At 47.1% G+C, this 19,352-nt stretch overlaps 2 protein-coding genes across 2 annotated transcripts in view; one reads left to right on the top strand and one right to left on the bottom strand.

The window, feature by feature from the left end:
- Positions 1-673, bottom strand: part of ABCF1 (ATP binding cassette subfamily F member 1) — a 29,878-nt gene extending 29,205 nt beyond the window's left edge. Inside the window, exon 1 of the mRNA XM_077285975.1 lies at positions 473-673. Coding sequence (XP_077142090.1) covers positions 473-521 — 49 coding nt within the window. The 5' untranslated portion in view covers positions 522-673. The remainder of the gene's footprint in view (positions 1-472) is intronic.
- Positions 674-811: 138 nt separating this feature from the next.
- GNL1 (G protein nucleolar 1 (putative)) overlaps positions 812-19,352 on the top strand; it is a 127,082-nt gene continuing 108,541 nt past the window's right edge. Inside the window, exons 1-10 of the mRNA XM_077285973.1 lie at positions 812-1,454; positions 3,665-3,833; positions 4,350-4,486; positions 6,773-6,924; positions 7,141-7,212; positions 7,407-7,614; positions 16,129-16,224; positions 16,424-16,621; positions 18,467-18,645; positions 18,863-19,013. Of these exons, the coding sequence (XP_077142088.1) occupies positions 1,382-1,454; positions 3,665-3,833; positions 4,350-4,486; positions 6,773-6,924; positions 7,141-7,212; positions 7,407-7,614; positions 16,129-16,224; positions 16,424-16,621; positions 18,467-18,645; positions 18,863-19,013 (1,435 nt within the window). The 5' untranslated portion in view covers positions 812-1,381. The remainder of the gene's footprint in view (positions 1,455-3,664; positions 3,834-4,349; positions 4,487-6,772; positions 6,925-7,140; positions 7,213-7,406; positions 7,615-16,128; positions 16,225-16,423; positions 16,622-18,466; positions 18,646-18,862; positions 19,014-19,352) is intronic.

The following is a 19,352-nucleotide window of genomic DNA, read 5'->3' as shown; positions in this document are numbered from 1 at the left end:
AATTTTTGCTGCTATTTTAGCTCTGCTGCTCCCCTGAATATTCTACATTAAATCAGTCATGTGGCCATCTGTACTTACTGCTATAGATTATACTTTACTGAGGAGGCGTGGCTTATAAGTCCTCTGGGGCGTGGCTCAGGTCCTCTGGGGCGTGTCTTTAGGCTGTTCTGCATAAGCCACACCCCCATAAAAAAAGCAGCACTAAATAAAAAGCCCCCCATCTCAGGAACCGTATGGCGGATTTAGAAAATACAAAAACCGTTAGTGTAAGGGGAACAGCGGGAATAAAACGAGTAAACACTTCCTCTGGTGACTGAATCCCTTTAAGCAGCGGACACCTCCGTCTCTGGCACCGTCCTCGGGTGTCGTCACTTGTACTGGACCAGAATCCTAAGTGTCAGTGACACTAATCCATTCCCTATGGGAGCGACTACCTGCAGTCACTGCCCTCCCCAATATGGCTGGGACTCACCCGTCTCCTTCCCCTTCTCCTCGTCCTCCACATCCTGCTTCCTGGGCATCCTTGTACCGTCAGGAAGAAGCTCCTTCTACAGATGATGTCACCGCCGTCCCGTGATGTCAGGAAAAAACCCGCTTACTCACGTGGCGAAGCCCAATCTACCGGCCCGTCCACAAGCCCGGCCCCCTGAGAATCCACTAAACCAATCAGAACACACGTTACATTACCGATTCAATATTCTAATGATAGAAAGCATGCCATTGGCTAAGATTTGTGTGAAGCAAAGGTCGTCGGTTCCTGATTGGTTGGATGCTTACTTAAAACGAGGCGTGACTCACCTTTAGTTGCCACCCAAAATTACGAGGCTTGAACCGCAATGCGTTCCTGCCCTGTCATTGGCTGACTGAAGTAATTTGCCGGAAACCGTAAATCGGCTTGTTTTCATTGGTCAATTCTAACATCACCTCGAAGGGTGACACACTTGCTGCGTGATTATTGGCTAGTAGGTGGCAGGTTCGAGGCGTGGAACGCACAACGGGCATTTCCTGTTGCTAGGGGTATGAGAAGCACATTGTTCTGCTTAATTCTTGCCTGGGATTGCAGGGTTCTTACCTGTGACTGTAGAAGGAGCCTTAGAGGACGCTGGCTCCTTAGGGGGAGAGACAGAACTCTCCTGTTAGTGGACCTGTGAGGTAGGAGGGCTGACCCTGGAAAACCAGCAGTGGGGGCAGAGGCAGAGATCAAATAAGGGGCTTAGAAAGTGAATCATTTCTCCAGGCCTGAAGTAGAAGTGGTTTTGACCTCGATATGATGTCATAGCAGACGGTGTCCATATTATAATCAGTTCACACCGGGGATCACAGTCCAGAACCTCTTTATCCGGGAGTCGGACTCCAAATCTTGGGTCTATGAAACTGAAAAATGCCTCGTAAGAAGCCGTTCAGCAATAAGCAGAAAAAAAAGCAGCTCCAAGACCGGCGAGAGCGGAAACGCGGTATGTATCATGAGAAAAGCTTTCTACATTGGAAGGATTGTCCGCCGTTCCCAGGATCTCTGCTGGCTGTCAGGGAATGCAAGCATCAATATTTACTAAAGTTGTATCCAGCCCAGACACCGACATGTAGCACAGACGTGTCCGCTGTGGGTCGCTACCCTGTATCAGGGGCGGTCACATGCATCAGGGTATAACATGCGCTCTGTTCCTTTATCATGTAGCATCGGGGTATAACATGCGCTCTGTTCCTTTATTGTGGAGCATCGGGATATAACATGCGCTCTGTTCCTTTGTGGAGCATCGGGGTATAACATGCGCTCTGTTCCTTTATCGTGGAGCATCGGGATATAACATGCGCTCTGTTCCTTTATCGTGGAGCATCGGGATATAACATGCAGTCTGTTCCTTTATCATGTAGCATCGGGATATAACATGCGCTCTGTTCCTTTATTGTGGAGCATTGGGATGTAACATGCACTCTGTTCCTTTATCGTGGAGCATCGGGGTATAACATGCGCTCTGTTCCTTTATCATGTAGCATCGGGATATTACATGCGCTCTGTTCCTTTATCGTGGAGCATCGGGATGTAACATGCGCTCTGTTCCTTTATCATGTAGCATCGGGATATTACATGCGCTCTGTTCCTTTATTGTAGAGCATCGGGGTGTAACATGCGCTCTGTTCCTTTATCATGTAGCATCGGGATATTACATGCGCTCTGTTCCTTTATCATGTAGCATCAGGATGTAACATGCGCTCTGTTCCTTTATCATGTAGCATCGGGGTATAACATGCAGTCTGTTCCTTTGTGTAGCATCGGGATATTACATGCGCTCTGGTCCTTTATCATGTAGCATCGGGGTATAACATGCGCTCTGTTCCTTTATCGTGGAGCATCGGGGTATAACATGCGCTCTGTTCCTTTATTGTGGAGCATCGGGGTATAACATGCGCTCTGTTCCTTTATCATGTAGCATCGGGATATTACATGCGCTCTGTTCCTTTATCGTGGAGCATCGGGATGTAACATGCGCTCTGTTCCTTTATCGTGGAGCATCGGGGTATAACATGCGCTCTGTTCCTTTATCATGTAGCATCGGGATATTACATGCGCTCTGTTCCTTTATCGTGGAGCATCGGGATGTAACATGCGCTCTGTTCCTTTATCATGTAGCATCGGGATATTACATGCGCTCTGTTCCTTTATTGTAGAGCATCGGGGTATAACATGCGCTCTGTTCCTTTATCATGTAGCATCGGGATATTACATGCGCTCTGTTCCTTTATCGTGGAGCATCGGGATGTAACATGCGCTCTGTTCCTTTATCATGTAGCATCGGGATATTACATGCGCTCTGTTCCTTTATCATGTAGCATCGGGGTATAACATGCAGTCTGTTCCTTTGTGTAGCATCGGGATATTACATGCGCTCTGTTCCTTTATCGTGGAGCATCGGGATGTAACATGCGCTCTGTTCCTTTATTGTGGAGCATCGGGGTATAACATGCGCTCTGTTCCTTTATCATGGAGCATCGGGGTATAACATGCGCTCTGTTCCTTTATCGTGGAGCATCGGGGTATAACATGCGCTCTGTTCCTTTATCATGTAGCATCGGGATATTACATGCGCTCTGTTCCTTTATCGTGGAGCATCGGGATGTAACATGCACTCTGTTCCTTTATCGTGGAGCATCGGGGTATAACATGCGCTCTGTTCCTTTATCATGTAGCATCGGGATATTACATGCGCTCTGTTCCTTTATTGTAGAGCATCGGGGTGTAACATGCGCTCTGTTCCTTTATCATGTAGCATCGGGATGTAACATGCGCTCTGTTCCTTTATCATGTAGCATCGGGGTATAACATGCAGTCTGTTCCTTTGTGTAGCATCGGGATATTACATGCGCTCTGTTCCTTTATCATGTAGCATCGGGGTATAACATGCAGTCTGTTCCTTTGTGTAGCATCGGGATATTACATGCGCTCTGGTCCTTTATTGTGGAGCATCGGGGTATAACATGCGCTCTGTTACTTTATCATGTAGCATCGGGATATAACATGCACTATGTTTCCTTATTGTGTAGCATCGGGATATTACATGTGCTCTGTTACTTTATCATGTAGCATCGGGGTATAACATGCACTCTGTTCGTTTATTGTGTAGAATCGGGGTATAACATGCACTCTGTTCCTGTATTTTGCCACCAGGGCCACTTGACGCCGGCAGGTCCGAGTCAAACAGCCGAAGCCAGAGCAGAGAACGTGGCGAGGAGAACACGGACACGTCAGACAGCGAGAGCGTCCGCCCCCAAGCGAGGAGAATCAACCAGCAGCCGCAAGTCTTCAAGCCGGGAGAAAAAGGATATGACCCAAACAGGTCCGCCATAAAAATATGCACAAAAAATGGATTTTAGGGGGCTACAATATTGATTGCGTTTTATTAGGACAGACCACCAATATAAGATTGCTGTAGGTCCGAGTCCTGGCCCCCAAAGATGCAGGTTCACTTTCGAGGGGATTTCATGTCCTCCAGCTGCGTTTGGTTTTAGATAAAGAGTTTTTTTACTCTTCCCTGGGTTCAGCGCTGAGTCTACACTGCTGCTTCCGGGGTCTGTTATTGTCTGCAGCACTGATATCACGTTGACAGCGCTGCAGACAATCAGTGATTTCGGCCGCTGGCTGTTGCGTTGTTGACTTGACATTATTGCTGCAGACAATAACAGACACTAGGAGCAGCGGTGGAGACTCAAGGATGGACCCGAGTAGGGTGAGTAAAGCACAGTTTTTCTTGTTTTTTTTTATTTTTTTAAACATACTGCAGCCGGGTAAGGGGCCGGTAAACCCCTTTAATCTGCCGCCTCTACATAATGGCCCCATTGCATCTCTTTTCCAGGTATAGGCTGCAGTTTGATAGAGAAAGCAAAGAAGAAATTGAGCGCAGGAAGAAACTCGCCGTGGAGAAGATATTGGAGCCAGTGGCCGAAACAGAACTTGAGGTGGATATAGAGAAGATTTACAGGCCGGGCTCAGGTACCGCTTCCCCCCTGCGCCCCTATAGCAAGGGCTTCTCTTATGGCCAATTTTATAGATTGTATTGCATGTTTAGAATATCTCCCATTATAATGATTACGTTTCTGAGTTTAAGGGATTGCAAAGCAGCTGCAGGGAAGTGTAGATCTCAATGGACATCCTGACCCTCTTTACTTTTGGACCTGGTGATCATGTGATACCCACAGAATGACTGATCTGTTACATCTTATCACACCCAGATCTGATGTCACCGCCGGAGGCTCTTATGATATTTCAAAAATGGGGAAAAATAAAATAGTTAGAGCTGGTAAACCACCAGGTGCGCACAGTCATGTTGCTAAATAATACCCATCAGGACGGGGCTGAAAGGGTTACACGTGGCGCTTTGTATAAACGTGCGACTCGTGTCAGCAGTTAAAGAGGAGCACGGACACAATGCCTGCGGTGTGTGAGTGCATGGTGCTGAGCGAGGACATTCCAGGGCACGCTCACCAGTCAGCGATTATTCCAATGGTCGCTCACAGCGCCCAGGATTTCATCTACGTGTAGAATTCTAGAAATGCTGCAGTTCTCACATCGGCCACTAGAGCAGACTGCCACTTTTTCTTTTCTGTGTAGACTGAGATAGTCAGCAGGGGACAAGAACTGCTGGAGGAACGAATGAGACAGGTTATTGCAAAGTGCTTGAGAGAAGAAAAAAAGCAAGTGTGGTTAGCACAGTGGCTCAGTAGTTAGAACGATGGCTCAGTGGTTAAAACGGTAGCTCAGTGGTTAGCAATGTTGCTTTGCAGCGCTGGGGTTCTGGGTTCCAATACCACCAAGGACAACATCTGCAGGGTGTCTGTATGTTCGCCCCATGTTTGGTGGGTTTCCCCCAGGTTCCTCCCACACTCTGAAGACATCCTGATGGCGAATCTAGATTGTGAGCAACAATGGAGACAGTGATGATAACGTCTGTAAAGTGCTGTGGAATATGATGGCACTATATAAACAAAGCATAATAATAATAATAATAAACTTTATTACAAATCCCCTCCATTCCCATTCACATCGGGATTCTTAGTCCTATTGTGTTCGTTGCTTAGGTTACCGGTCACCAGTCTCAGAGGTGGCTGGTTTCCTAGAGAATACGCTTGCTGCACTGAAGCTGGCCTGATTCCTCAATGGCGGCTGCTGTTTTTTTTTTGTTTTGTTTTTTTTGCAGAACCAAATGTTTAAAGGGCTCAACAACAATTTACCTGACAGTACTAAATGCTAAAAAATAACAACACAACCTAAACTTACCTAATTAATCCCCATCTATCAGCCTTGATGTAGTTTTTATTTTTTTTACTACTTTATGATAGGTCTTTCCCTATGTAAGTAATACCTCCAATCATTTTTTTTTTTCAATAGACAGATTTCACTTTGGAGTTACAAAGACTCGTGGTGTTTTTTGTAAGATGACGGTTTGCTTTTTATTACCATTTTTGGGACGCAGGATGATCTGAAAACTAATTCTAGAATATATAATATATATATTTTTCTTTTTTATTTAATTTTGAATTATTTTTATCATTTTTCTGTAAATTGTATTTTTTTTTTAAATTTTACTCCAGTAATTGTTTTCCGTTATACTATTAGTTCCTGCCTTAAGGCCTAGTTGCACGGGCTGATTTCTGAGTGTATACATTGTATACAAGTCCATCGGTTGCTCTTTTAGGGTATGTGCACACGTCCGGAAAGTATGCAGAAATTTCCTGAGAAAATCCTGAGGTTTTCCACAGGAATTCTGCACGGGTTTTTGTCACGTTTTTATGTGCGGATTTTTCGCGGTTTTTTTCTTTCCCAGTGGTTCCCAATGCAATAATATAGTGGGAAATCAGCATAAAATCCGCAAAATTAATGAACATGCTGCGTATTTTTCTGCATGCTTTTTTTTTTGCGGAAAAAAAAAACGCAACATGTGCACAAAAACTAATGGTTTCCGCAATGTATGCGTTTTTTAAGCATTTTTGCTGCGGAAAGCCACCGAAAAATCAGCGAATAATCCGGAACGTGTGCACATACCGTTATGGTCCCGCTTACATGGGGCCAACAAAACTGTATGGGGACAGAACAATGGATCCTGCAGACAGTTGATCCCCATACAGGTTTCATATTGTCGGCAGCACGTCCGCTGTTTACAAAGCTGAAATGAGCTGCTGACGATGTCCCTTAATACCTCCATATCTAATTAGCAGAGGAACGAGGGTTGTTATGGGACATGGGGATCATAAATCTGCTGCCATTTGTGTTTCCTCTCAGTGCTCGACTTCCCTAAAAGACCGGCCTGGAGCTACGAGATGAGCAAGGAGGCCGTCCTGTCCCAGGAGGAGCGGGCCTTCAGGGAATATCTGCAGAAGATCTATGAAAAGCACACGCCCCAAGAGCTCAGCTACTTCGATCACAACCTGGAGGTGAGAAAGAAACCATCGAATTGCTCTTAAAGGGGTGTTCCCATTACAACAAGCCGTCATCACCACTGTAGCTTGTCAATAGCCCCCAAATAAAAAAAATAAAAAAATAAAAATTATATATATATTTTATATAATTTTAAATGCAAAAAAATGTTAAATTTGTTGCATAAAAGTATGTGGAAAGTTTTGTAAAATTTTGGTTTTGTCCAATTTTAGACTTGGCGCCAACTCTGGAGAGTCCTGGAAATGTCTGACATAGTCCTGTTGATAACAGACATCCGACACCCGGTCAGTATCAGGAACCCTGTGCATCCGGACATGGAAATTATATATGGGTTTAAAGGGGCACGTCACAACTACTGACTTTTATTTTCGATGTTTTTGATCCGCCATCGTTCTCCCCATCTCCCCATCGCATTGTATGCGGAGGCTCCTTTATGCTGCATTATACTAATGGCCATCCTATGTGTTCTCTCCCGCAGGTGTTACACTTCTCCCCGGCCCTCTATGACTATGTGACTCAGGAACTGGGCCGATCACTGATCCTCGTGCTCAATAAGATTGACCTGGCCCCGCCGGCTCTGGTTGTGGCTTGGAAACATTATTTTCGGGAAAAGTTTCCACAAGTCCATTTGGTCTGCTTCACCTCCTACCCAAGACATCCTGACGAGGAGCAAGACCCATCTGCAGGTGAGACCAGGGGCGTCTTCAGACATCAATGCCAGAAAAACGAACCCATGATTCTGATCTGAGTTTGGTCCGAACATCATCGGACGTGAAAACAGAAAAAAAAAAATTCTCTCCCTTTTTCCTTTCTGACAATCCGTAAAAATCAGACCCATAGATTTTCATTGCCAATTCTCGGATCAGAATCGGGCGAGTCTCCGATGTTTTCCAAAGACCACTCAGTCCGAAATAATAATCGGCCATGTGTTCAGCCCCACAGAACATCATAGGTTACAAGTGCTCTATCCGTGAGAAAAACCGATGTGTGAATGAGCTCTAAGACTCTCACATCTCACCTCCTCGGTATTCAGTGCCCATCATGATCAGTACACTGCAGCCGCTGATCTTTTACTACATATCCACAGAATATGTGGGGGTCCGACCTCTGGGATAGCAGAGTGCAGCACTGCGTTTTCTCTGGATTGATAGGAGTCCCAGCAGTCGGACCCCGACAAATCAGCAGCGTGCTATCCATCCTGGGAATAGGTGATGACTTATTTTAAGGGCTCATGAACACTTTTTTTTTTTTTTTTTTCGGACCAAGAAAAACCTCAGTACGGAAGAGTTTGATCACATATTCGGATCGCACGTCAGTGAGTCTGTGGAAAACATCGGACTGCACTCGGATGACATCTGATTGCAGTCTGATTTCCTCATAATTACAGAATGGAAACCTTTTTTTTTTTTTTTTCTCCATCTTCTCATCCGAGAGAATTGGTTCTCGCTCTGATCAGAGTGTGATTTAGGCCGGGATCACACATACACAAGATATGGCTGAGTCTCGCAGGTGAAAACCCAGCTCTGGCACCGGCACACTGGAGCGGAGCGTGCAGCTCCATGTATTGCTGTGCTGCTGCACGCTCCACTCCGGAGTCCCGGCGCCAGAGCAGGGTTTTCACCTGCGAGACTCGGCCGTATCTCGTGTATGTGTGATCCCGGCCATAGTTACAGGCTCCGCAGATAGTATGTGTATAGGTAAGATGTGTCTAATTAATTCAAGTAGTAATACTCAAGACATGGCTGCTGGACAGATATACCAGACCATTCGGGAAATGCAAAAAACAATGTAGAGAAACCAAACTATTTGGTCATAAATGATTTTTAATACAGAGCACTTAGAGAATAAAAAAAACCCTTTATTGAACGCACAAGTAGTAATGAGGCGGCGATGTACGAGACGGTGCGCACATCACGTAAAAAACGTATAAAAGTATATACAATCACAAATAATCGTCTGACCAACAAATCTAAGAAATATGTATATATCCCAACTTAGGGGTCACTGCTGCAAGTGCTCCTATCACCACTGGAATCACTGTTGCCTTCACCTTCCACATCTTCTCCAGTTCTTCTTTGAGGCCCTGGTATTTCTCCAGCTTCTCATATTCCTTCTTTCTGATGTTCCGAAACATGGCTGACACCCTCTGACACAGCCTCCCCCGCTGCACTGTTATGACGGCCTCCACTTCACCCACACTCCTCGCCCTGGCAACAGACATGGTGGAGGAGTGGGCCTTCTCCTTTCTTCTAACTGCACCTTTAACCCAATCCCACCTCTACCCTCCCTTATCCTCCCCTCTTTTGAAGTCCACTCCCCCTACAACCTCCAAATGGCCGTCATATACCAACCTCCGGGCCCGGCCACTGCCTTTATTGACCAACTCTTCACCTGGCTTCTTCGCTTTCTGTCTGCTGACATTCCCACCATCATCATGGGTGACTTCAACATCCCCACTGATACCCTTCAGTCAACAGCCTCCAAACTCCTTTCCCTTACTTCATCCTTTGGACTTACTCAGTGGTTCTCCTCAGCCACCCACACAGACGGACATACACTAGACCTGGTCTTCACCCGTTTCTGCTCTCTATCTAACTTCACCACCTCCCCTCTCCCTCTATCTGACCACCATCTACTCACTTTCTCATCCCTGTCCTCCTCACCGGTCACCCATGTCCAGCAACATGCGCACCCCCGCAGAAACCTTGCACACCTAGACACCCACACACTCTGACTCTATCCTACCACTGGCATCCATATCCTCACCCCACAACACAGACACTGCTTTCTACAATGCCACTCTTGCATCAGCTATTAACACGGTCGCCCCTGTCATGCATAGCAGAGTGCGACGAACCAATAGACAACCCTGGCACAATAACATCATTAAAAAGCTCCGGCAAGTATCCAGAATCGCAGAACGGCGTTGGAAGAAAACGCATTCGCAAGACGATTTCACTGCACTCAAACAAGCAACATTCGCATTCAAATCAGCTCTCACCTCTGCTAAACAGGATTATTTCATAACCCTCGTATCTTCCTTATCCCACAACCCCAAACAGTTGTTCAACTCTTTTATCACCCTCCTCCGCCCACCACTGCCCCCTCCGAGTTCCCTAATCATTGCCGAGGACTTTGCCACGCACTTCAAAAATAAGATCAACCAAACAAGGCAAATCTTTGTTGTCCGACCACCACAACACCTTTGTATGCCTGACCAATGCCCTAACCCCATAACCTCCCTGTCCAACATCACTGAAGGACAGCTTGCTCATCTTCTCTCCAAATCACACCTCACCACTTGTGCACTTGACCCCATCCCATCCCACCTCCTCCCCAACCTCACCACTACAATAATCCCATCTCTTCAATCTATCACTAACTTCAGGTACCTTTCCCTCTGTTTTCAAACATGCCACAATCACAACTATCCTCAAAAAGCCTTCCCTTGACCCGAGCGCTATGTCCAGCTACCGCCCCATATCTTTGCTCCCAAACTCCTTGAGCAGCACATCCATGCTGAACTTTCCTCTCGCCTTGCATCTAACTTGCTCTTCGACAACCTACAATCTGGCATCCGTCCCCACCATTCCACTGAGACAGCCCTGACCAAACTTACGAACGACTTACAGCCATAGCCAACAGACAGTTCTCTATACTCCTCCTTCTAGACCTGTCCTCTGCCTTCGACACAGTTGACCACTGCCTCCTACTACAGATCATCTCTTCCTTTGGTGTCAAAGACCTCTCCCTATCATGGATCTCCTCATACCTTGCCAACCGCACATTTAGCGCTTCCTACTCCCATAATACCTCTTCATCTCGCACCCTCTCTGTTGGAGTCCCTCAAAGCTCTGTCCTAGGACCCTTACTTTTCTCAATCTATACACTCGGCCTGGGACAACTCATAAAGTCTTATGGCTTCCAGTACCATCCATATGCCGATGACACTCAGATCTACCTCTCTGGCCCAGATGTCACCTCTCTGCTCTCCAGAATCCCAGAGTGTCTATCGGCCATATCCTCCTTCTTCTCCTCTCGCTTCCTCAAGCTCAATGTGGACAAATATGAACTAATTATCTTTCCTCCATCTCGCACATCTTCCCTACCTGATCTATCTATCAAAATAAAAAAATCACACTTTCCCCCATCCCGGTAATCCGCTGCCTTGGAGTAACCCTTGATTCTGCCTTGTCCTTTAAACCGCACATCCAAGCTCTCGCCACCTCCTGTCACCTTCAGCTCAAAAATATTTCCAGAATCCGTCCTTTCCTCAACCCTCACTCTACCCTCATCTCCCGCCTCGACTACTGCCACATCCTCCTCTGCGGCCTCCCCGCTAACACTCTCGCACCCCTCCAGTCCATCCTTAACTCTGCTGCCCGACTAATTAATCTCTCTCCTCGCTACACTCCTGCTTCCCCTCTTTGCAAATCTCTTCACTGGCTCCCAATTTCCCAGCGAATCCAGTTTAAACTCCTAACCCTGACCTACAAAGCCATCCATAACCTTTCTCCTCCGTATATTTCCAAACTAATCTCTCAATATCTTCCCTCATGTAATCTCTGGTCCTCCCAAGACCTCCTTCTCTCCTCCACGCTTATTTGCTCCTCACCCAATTGCCTCCAAGACTTCTCCCGAATATCCCCCATCCTCTGGAATTCTGTGCCCCAACATGTCCGGTTATCCACCACATTTGGATCCTTCAAAATAAACCTGAAAACTCACCTCTTCAAAGAAGCTTACAGCCTGTAATGACTACACGGCCACCTCAACACCATCGGAGCTACTGCAGCCCTCGACCTATTGTCTCCTTCCCCATAATCCTGTAGAATGCTAGCCCGCAAGGGCAGGGTCCTCTCCCCTCTGTACCAGTCTGTTAGTTTGCTTACTGTAAGTGATTCCTGTAATTTGTATGTAACCCCTTCTCATGTACAGCACCATGGAATTAATGGTGATATATAAATAATAATATAATAATAATCTGTCTGGATCATGAAGTCCCACAGGAATTTAGCCCTTTCATTCTCCACTACTTTTTCTGGGGTCTCCCACCTGGATTTAGGGGGACTTGGCCCATATGCAGGGCCGTATTTGCCACTAGGCACGTGAGGGCACGTGCCTAGGGCGGGGCAATGCGGGGGGGGGCGGCACCTGAGCAGGTTTTTTTTTTTTTTTTTTTTTTAAATATCACTTTGTCCGGTCCGGTCCGACCGCCCCCAGCCCCCCCAGCGCCGCCGCCGATGCCTCCTTGCTGGCACAGCCCCCATTGACTGTCTGTCTCATACTCACCTCACCTGCTCCAGCGGTGCCGGCTGGTCTGCTCTCAGCGACTGCACGACTGCAGCTCGCCCTGTGTGAGCGGTCACATGGTGCCGCCTCATTAAGCGGTACCACCTGACCGCGGCGCTCACACAGGACGAGGCGAGGAGGACGGTGCTGCGCAGGGACAGAGCCTGGCGGAGGATTCCGACTCCAAGGATTCCGTCCTTCTGCGCGGTGTGTGTGAGGTGAGTATGAATGATGATTGACAGCGTCAGCCAGGGAGGAGGGGGGGCCGGGGAGGATGTAGGAGGCCCGCGGTGGACGGGGAGCCGAGCCACACAGGATGGGAGCGTCGGTGAGCCGATGAGCCGCGGCGCCACGCATACAGCCAGAGCCAGGCCCGGGGGGGAGATGAGCCATGCATACGGCGGGGCCGGGGGGGGTGAATATGAGCCATGCATACAGGGGGGGAGAGGTTAATATGAGCCATGCATACAGGGGGGGGGTGAATATGAGCCATGCATACGGGGGGGGAGGTTAATATGAGCCATGCATACGGGGGGGGAGGTTAATATGAGCCATGCATACGGGGGGGGGAGGTTAATATGAGCCATGCATACAGGGGGGGGGAGGTTAATATGAGCCATGCATACGGGGGGGGGGGGGGGGAGGTTAATATGAGCCATGCATACAGGGGGGGGAGGTTAATATGAGCCATGCATACGGGGGGAGGTTAATATGAGCCATGCATACAGGGGGGGAGGTTAATATGAGCCATGCATACAGGGGGGGGGGGAGGTTAATATGAGCCATGCATACTGGGGGGAAATATGAGCCATGCATACAGAAGGGGGGTTAATATGAGCCATGCATACAGAAGGGGGGGTTAATATGAGCCATGCATACAGAAGGGGGGGTTAATATGAGCCATGCATACAGAAGGGGGGGTTAATATGAGCCATGCATACAGAAGGGGGGGTTAATATGAGCCATGCATACAGAAGGGGGGTTAATATGAGCCATGCATACAGAAGAGGGGTTAATATGAGCCATGCATACAGAAGGGGTTAATATGAGCCATGCATACAGAAGGGGTTAATATGAGCCATGCATAGGGGGGGGGGGTGAATATGAGCCATGCATACAGGAGGGGGGGGGTGTCAATATACAGTATGGAGAACTGTGTGTGGCCATAATACAGTATTGAGCATCATGTGTGGCCGTTATACAGGATGGAGCATCATGTGTGGCCGTTATACAGGATGGAGCATCATGTGTGGCCATTATACAGTATTGAGCATCAAGTGGCCGTTATACAGTATGGAGCATCATGTGTGGCCAATGGCCATTATACAGTATGGAGCATCAAGTGGCCGTTATACAGTATGGAGCATCATGTGTGGCCAATGGCCATTATACAGTATGGAGCATCATGTGCACTCATTATACAGTATGGAGCATCATGTGCACTCATTATACAGTATGGAGCATCATGTGTGGCCATTATACAGTATTGAGCATCATGTGTGGCCATTATACAGTATGGAGCATCATGTCTGGCCATTATACAGTATGGAGCACTGTGGCCATTTTTTTTTGTTTATAATTATTGTATATAAAACAGTGTGATCAGCAGTACTAAATGGCTGTGGTTGGGCCGTGGATATGGGTGTGACTAGTTGTGAAATGGGTGTGGTCAGAGGCGTGGCCTAAAATTTGCCGCGCAAACTTTATACCTCCTTCCCTTCTTTAAAAGTTGGGAGGTATGGTACCGCATTTTCCAGATCATGGCAAGTGCCACAAATCCCATAGGGAATTAATGAGGCCAAACGCAGTGTTGCTGTAAGTGATCCGTTACGCGGCACATGCAGAAAAACTGCCCCATCTGCTGCAAAAGGCGACTTTCACATCAGCGATTATTGCCAAAAGTCACTGCCGATAGTGTCATACTCACCAAAGGGGGAGGCAGCACTAAAAGTGCCTAGGGCAGCAGAAACTCTAAATACGGCCCTGCCCATATGCTGTGCAGATGTTCCTTATACAATTCCTGCTACTCGGTTGTGGCGTTCGTTATATGCTGTTCCTGCATTCTGCATCCTGCCACTATGTGTTGGACGGTTTCTGAGGATTCTTTTCATAGTCTGCACCTTGGCTCTTGTCTTTTGTAGTAGATTCCTGCTTCTACGGATCTAGTACTTACTGCTTGCTCTTGTGCTGCTATGATTAGGGCCTCTGTGCTCTCTCGGAGTCCAGCTTACTCCAGCCATTGGTAGGATTTCTCCATGTCAGCCACCTCCATTATCTCAAGATGGTACATCCCATGAAGTGGCTTGTCTTGCCATGGCGCTTCATGTTCCTGTTCTTCCTTCCAGATCTGTTGTTGTTGCTGCCTTAGGCTTTCTCTCAGCATCTCCTCTTTTGGTTCCATTTTTCTGATGTATTCCTGGATACTCTTTGTTTCATCCGTGATGGTGGCTTGGATGCTTATCAAGCCTCAACCACCCTCCTTTCTGTTGGTATACACTTTCTGGGTGTTAGACTTGGGGTGGAGACCTCCATGAATTGTGAGGAGTTTTCGTGTCTTCACATCTGCAGCTTCCATCTCTTCTTTGGAAAAGATTCAAGAATACTTAAATGCCATACGGCTAAAATGCATAAAATTCAGGCAGACATCAAGTCCTGCTAAATGCTAGGAAATTTCATAAAAATGCAGCATAACGATATGTTGTGTAATCTAGAACATCTGATCATACATAGAAAAACAGTGACGAATCACAGATATCAAACTGCTTAGACTACTTTCACACATCCGTCTTTTTGTTTCAGGCTAAATCCGGCTCTTTAGAGAAAAACCGGAAAAAATATAAACAGGAACCAGTTTTTCCCCCATTGACCTGTATTAGCGCCGCATGGCCCAGCGTTCCTTCCATTTTTTTCCGGATCCGGCTAAAATTCCGATTCTGGCGTCTGAAAAAAACATCTACTGCAACAATTTTTGTCTCCGGCAAAAAAGCCTGTAGCGCCGGATCCGGCGTTTCCAGCTGTTTGCTAAAATGAAAGCCTATGGGAGCCGGAAGGTGCCGGATCCGGCAGCCTGATCCGGTTTTTTAAACTGAGCATGCTCCAATTTTTTATTTTTTTTTTATCCAATAATCTAGATAGGTTAGCCGGATCCGTCAAAAAAACGGATCCGTCGCATCAGTTTTTCAAAATCTGCTCCGGATCCAGTTTTTCCAACATTCGCCGGATATAGCCTGACACTGAAAACCTGATGTGTGAAAGTAGCCTTAGTATAGTGTAAAAGTATATGATATAAAGTTAGCAATCTAAAACGGGAAACGCGTGTCGGTGCCTTTGCTACATCTAAAAGTTGTATCCCCCTACTCTCTTTACCTTTCTATTGTATGCTAACTCTACTTGTGAATCAGACGTGTCTACCTCATCATATAACCTTAGATTCAAAGTGCTGTGCCAAGAAAGTGCTTAGTATAGTGTAAAAGTGTATGGTAGAATATAAAGTTAGCATACAATATAAAGGGAATAGGGGTTACAACCTGAAGATGTAGCACAGGCCCCGACGCGCGTTTTACGTTTTAGCTTCTTCCTGGGGGGTGCTAACTGTATATTCTATTTATTCTTAATATGATGTGTGTGCACCGTCTCCTACATCGCCGCCTCATTACTACTTGTGTGTTCAGTAAAGGTTTTAGGTTTTTGTGTTATGTATCATTTATGACCAAATCGTTCAGTTTCTTTAAATTGTTTTTTAGAGTGTGGTTTGTATAACTGACCCAGTTCTCTCGGTTGGGAGGGTATACACTTGTGTGACCCCAGCCTACTGCTGAGAATAACCCTTCAACACATTTTTTTTTCACATCCTGAAAGATCCATTAATGCCTGCACTGGTCTCCATGTCTCCTCTTCACTCCTATTAGTGTTTAAGAAGCGCAGGAAGAAGCGTCGGGCCTGGAACGCAGCCATGGGCCCAAATCAGCTCCTGCGGGCCTGCGAGATCATCACTGCTGGAAACGGTAATGACGTCCTGACCTCACCAACGGATATCATATAGTCCCTCATTAATAAGTGCCCGGCCTCCCGCTGGCATCCACCTGCATGGACCAGAAACCTTTCCATTGCTGCATCCTGTTAGGAGCGGCCCATGATATCGGGACGGGTCCGGCCCACCCGACTGCTCCTCCATATGTTCACGTGTCTCCATGTTCCCCTCAGTGGACCTGACGTCCTGGAGAGAGAAGATTGAGAGAGACTCGGCCGCACTGCTCAGCGCTGCAGGGAGGGAAGAAGATGAAGAGGAGAAGGAGGCCGATGAGACGGATGTTGTGGTCGCCCAGCAGGTCACTGATGCAGAACTAGGGGCACCCAGCAGGGAGCGCTATAAAGACGGGGTGCTGAGCATTGGATGTGTAGGTGAGAATGGCTCATGGATGTGCTGATTATATGCACGTTCCTGGTATTATTGGTCGGCATGCTGGGATTAGTCGGCATGATGTACTGTATTCTCCATGCGGAGCCGGCTGATCACCAGAGGGTCCCGGAATCACATTCACAAAGAGGTTGTAGGATGAGACTCCCTGTGGTTTAATGCTCTGCAGGGGATATGGTGGGATCTCTCTGGCCTCACCGAGGGTCATCACAGTGGAGAACACTACAATCAGCCCCTCTCTAGCTTTAATTCAATGATATTAGAAGCAATAACATGGAAATTTGACATTTATCATCCATTTAAAGGGGTAGTCCAAGAAGAACTTTCGCTTTAAAAAAACAAAAAACACACAAAAAAAACCTGCACCAAGGCCTCGCTGCCCACATCCCCTGCTGTACATACCAGTCTTACATAATCAGGAACTGTCGCTATTCCCCTACTCTGATTTGATATTTAGTCTTTTTTTTTTTCTGTAGGCTTTTTGACTTCATTAGCATTCTGCCAGCACGATTTGTGCTTGAACTTCATTTCCCTCACAGTATGCATTTCTTCAAGTGGCTTGCTTGCCCTAAACTGAAATCCCACCTGTCCATTATGCCTACATGCAGCTTAACAAACAGGGAAGTGGGAGCAGATAGACAAAATCTCTCCCCCACATCCTGTAGAGGGACACTGGCCCACCCCCCACGTCCCATAGAGGGACACTGGCCCACGTCCCGTAGAGGGACACTGGCCTGCCCCCCACGTCCCGTAGAGGGACACTGGCCTGCCCCCCACGTCCCGTAGAGGGACACTGGCCTGCCCCCCACGTCCCGTAGAGGGACACTGGCCTGCCCCCCACGTCCCGTAGAGGGACACTGGCCTGCCCCCCACGTCCCGTAGAGGGACACTGGCCTGCCCCCCACGTCCCGTAGAGGGACACTGGCTCGCCCCCCACGTCCCGTAGAGGGACACTGGCTCGCCCCCCACTTCCTGTAGAGGGACACTGGCCTGCCCCCCACTTCCTGTAGAGGGACACTGGCTCGCCCCCCACGTCCCGTAGAGGGACACTGGCCTGCCCCCCACTTCCTGTAGAGGGACACTGGCTCGCCCCCCACGTCCCGTAGAGGGACACTGGCCTGCCCCCCACTTCCTGTAGAGGGACACTGGCTCGCCCCCCCACGTCCCGTAAAGGGCCTCGGTGTCTCTGCTGCTACAGGTAGATTACACTTGGAAACAGGCAGTAGGAACCAAGTTGTTTTTTATTTTTTTTCTGTTTCTCTTTGTGCCGGGATTTATCATGTGATATATAAAAAGAAGAAAAAATAAGGCAGCACTCCTTTTCTTCAAGTGAAAATCTGTGTTTTAATTCAGACCCACATGGCAGGCAACGTTTCGGCTCTGGATGAACCTTTCTCAAGCCTGATAGAGGCTCATCCAGAGCGTAAACGTTGCCTGCCATGTGGCTCTGAATTAAAACACAGATTTTCACTTGAAGAAAAGGAGTGCTGCCTTATTTTTTCTTCTTTTTAGATTTATGCATAGTGGATGGATTGCAATTAAGGCCTGTGCACCCGAAAGGCATTTATAGTGTGCTGTTTCACATTATATATATATATATATATATATATATATATATATATATATATATATATATATATATATATATATATATATATATATATTATGTGATATATAGTTATACTGGTTTGTCGTTCTGTTTCCAGGCAGTCTGTAATAAGAGATGGACAGCCCCTTTAAGCCTAATCATGGTGGGAGGCTGCAAGAGTTACGGCAGGAGCAGATGGTGTCTAACCTCCATTTTTTTTTTTCACCTGCTTCTTTTGCAGGGTTCCCCAATGTGGGAAAATCTTCACTGATCAACGGACTGGTCGGAAAGAAGATCGTCAGCGTTTCCCGGACCCCGGGTCACACCAAGTACTTCCAGACATATTTCTTGACCCCCACAGTGCGTCTCTGCGACTGCCCCGGCCTCATCTTCCCTTCACTCATAGACAAGCAGCAGCAGGTGAATATCTGTATCCGAGGCGTCCTGATCCTATTAACCCCTTCCTGCGCAAGTGGGGGGCGGATTATGGCGCAGCCATCAGGTGTGGCGCATGTAGTGGCCCGCCATAAGCCGGCGTCTACCATCATATTCACCAAAAATAAAGGACAGATCTGTACCCGCTCAGAGGAACATGCGGCACGTTTTGTAAAGGGCTGTGCCGGTCTCTCCTTCCCAGCTGCTGGCAGGAATCTACCCGATCGCTCAGATTCAGGAACCTTACACCTCCGTGGGATACCTGTCCTGCCGAATACCGGTTCCCAGGTTACTGAAACTGGACCATCCAGATGGACAAGACCAGGGCTGGACTGCATGGGGCATCTGTGAAGGTAACGGACTATATATACTGTGTATACCCCATGTAATATAGATATACTGTATATGCCCCATGTAATATAGATATACTGTATATGCCCCATGTAATATAGATATACTGTATATGCCCCATGTAATATAGATATACTGTGTATACCCCATGTAATATAGATATACTGTGTATACCCCATGTAATATAGATATACTGTATATGCCCCATGTAATATAGATATACTGTATATGCCCCATGTAATATAGATACACTGTATACGCCCCATATAATATATACTGTATATACCCCATATAATATAGATACACTGTATATTCCCCGTATAATATAGATACACTGTATA

The sequence above is a fragment of the Ranitomeya variabilis genome, chromosome 2 (genome assembly GCF_051348905.1).
Source record: "Ranitomeya variabilis isolate aRanVar5 chromosome 2, aRanVar5.hap1, whole genome shotgun sequence".
Taxonomy (NCBI): domain Eukaryota; kingdom Metazoa; phylum Chordata; class Amphibia; order Anura; family Dendrobatidae; genus Ranitomeya; species Ranitomeya variabilis.
The sequence above is the reverse complement of the archived record's forward strand: the minus strand, read 5'-3'. Positions and strand labels throughout refer to the sequence as shown.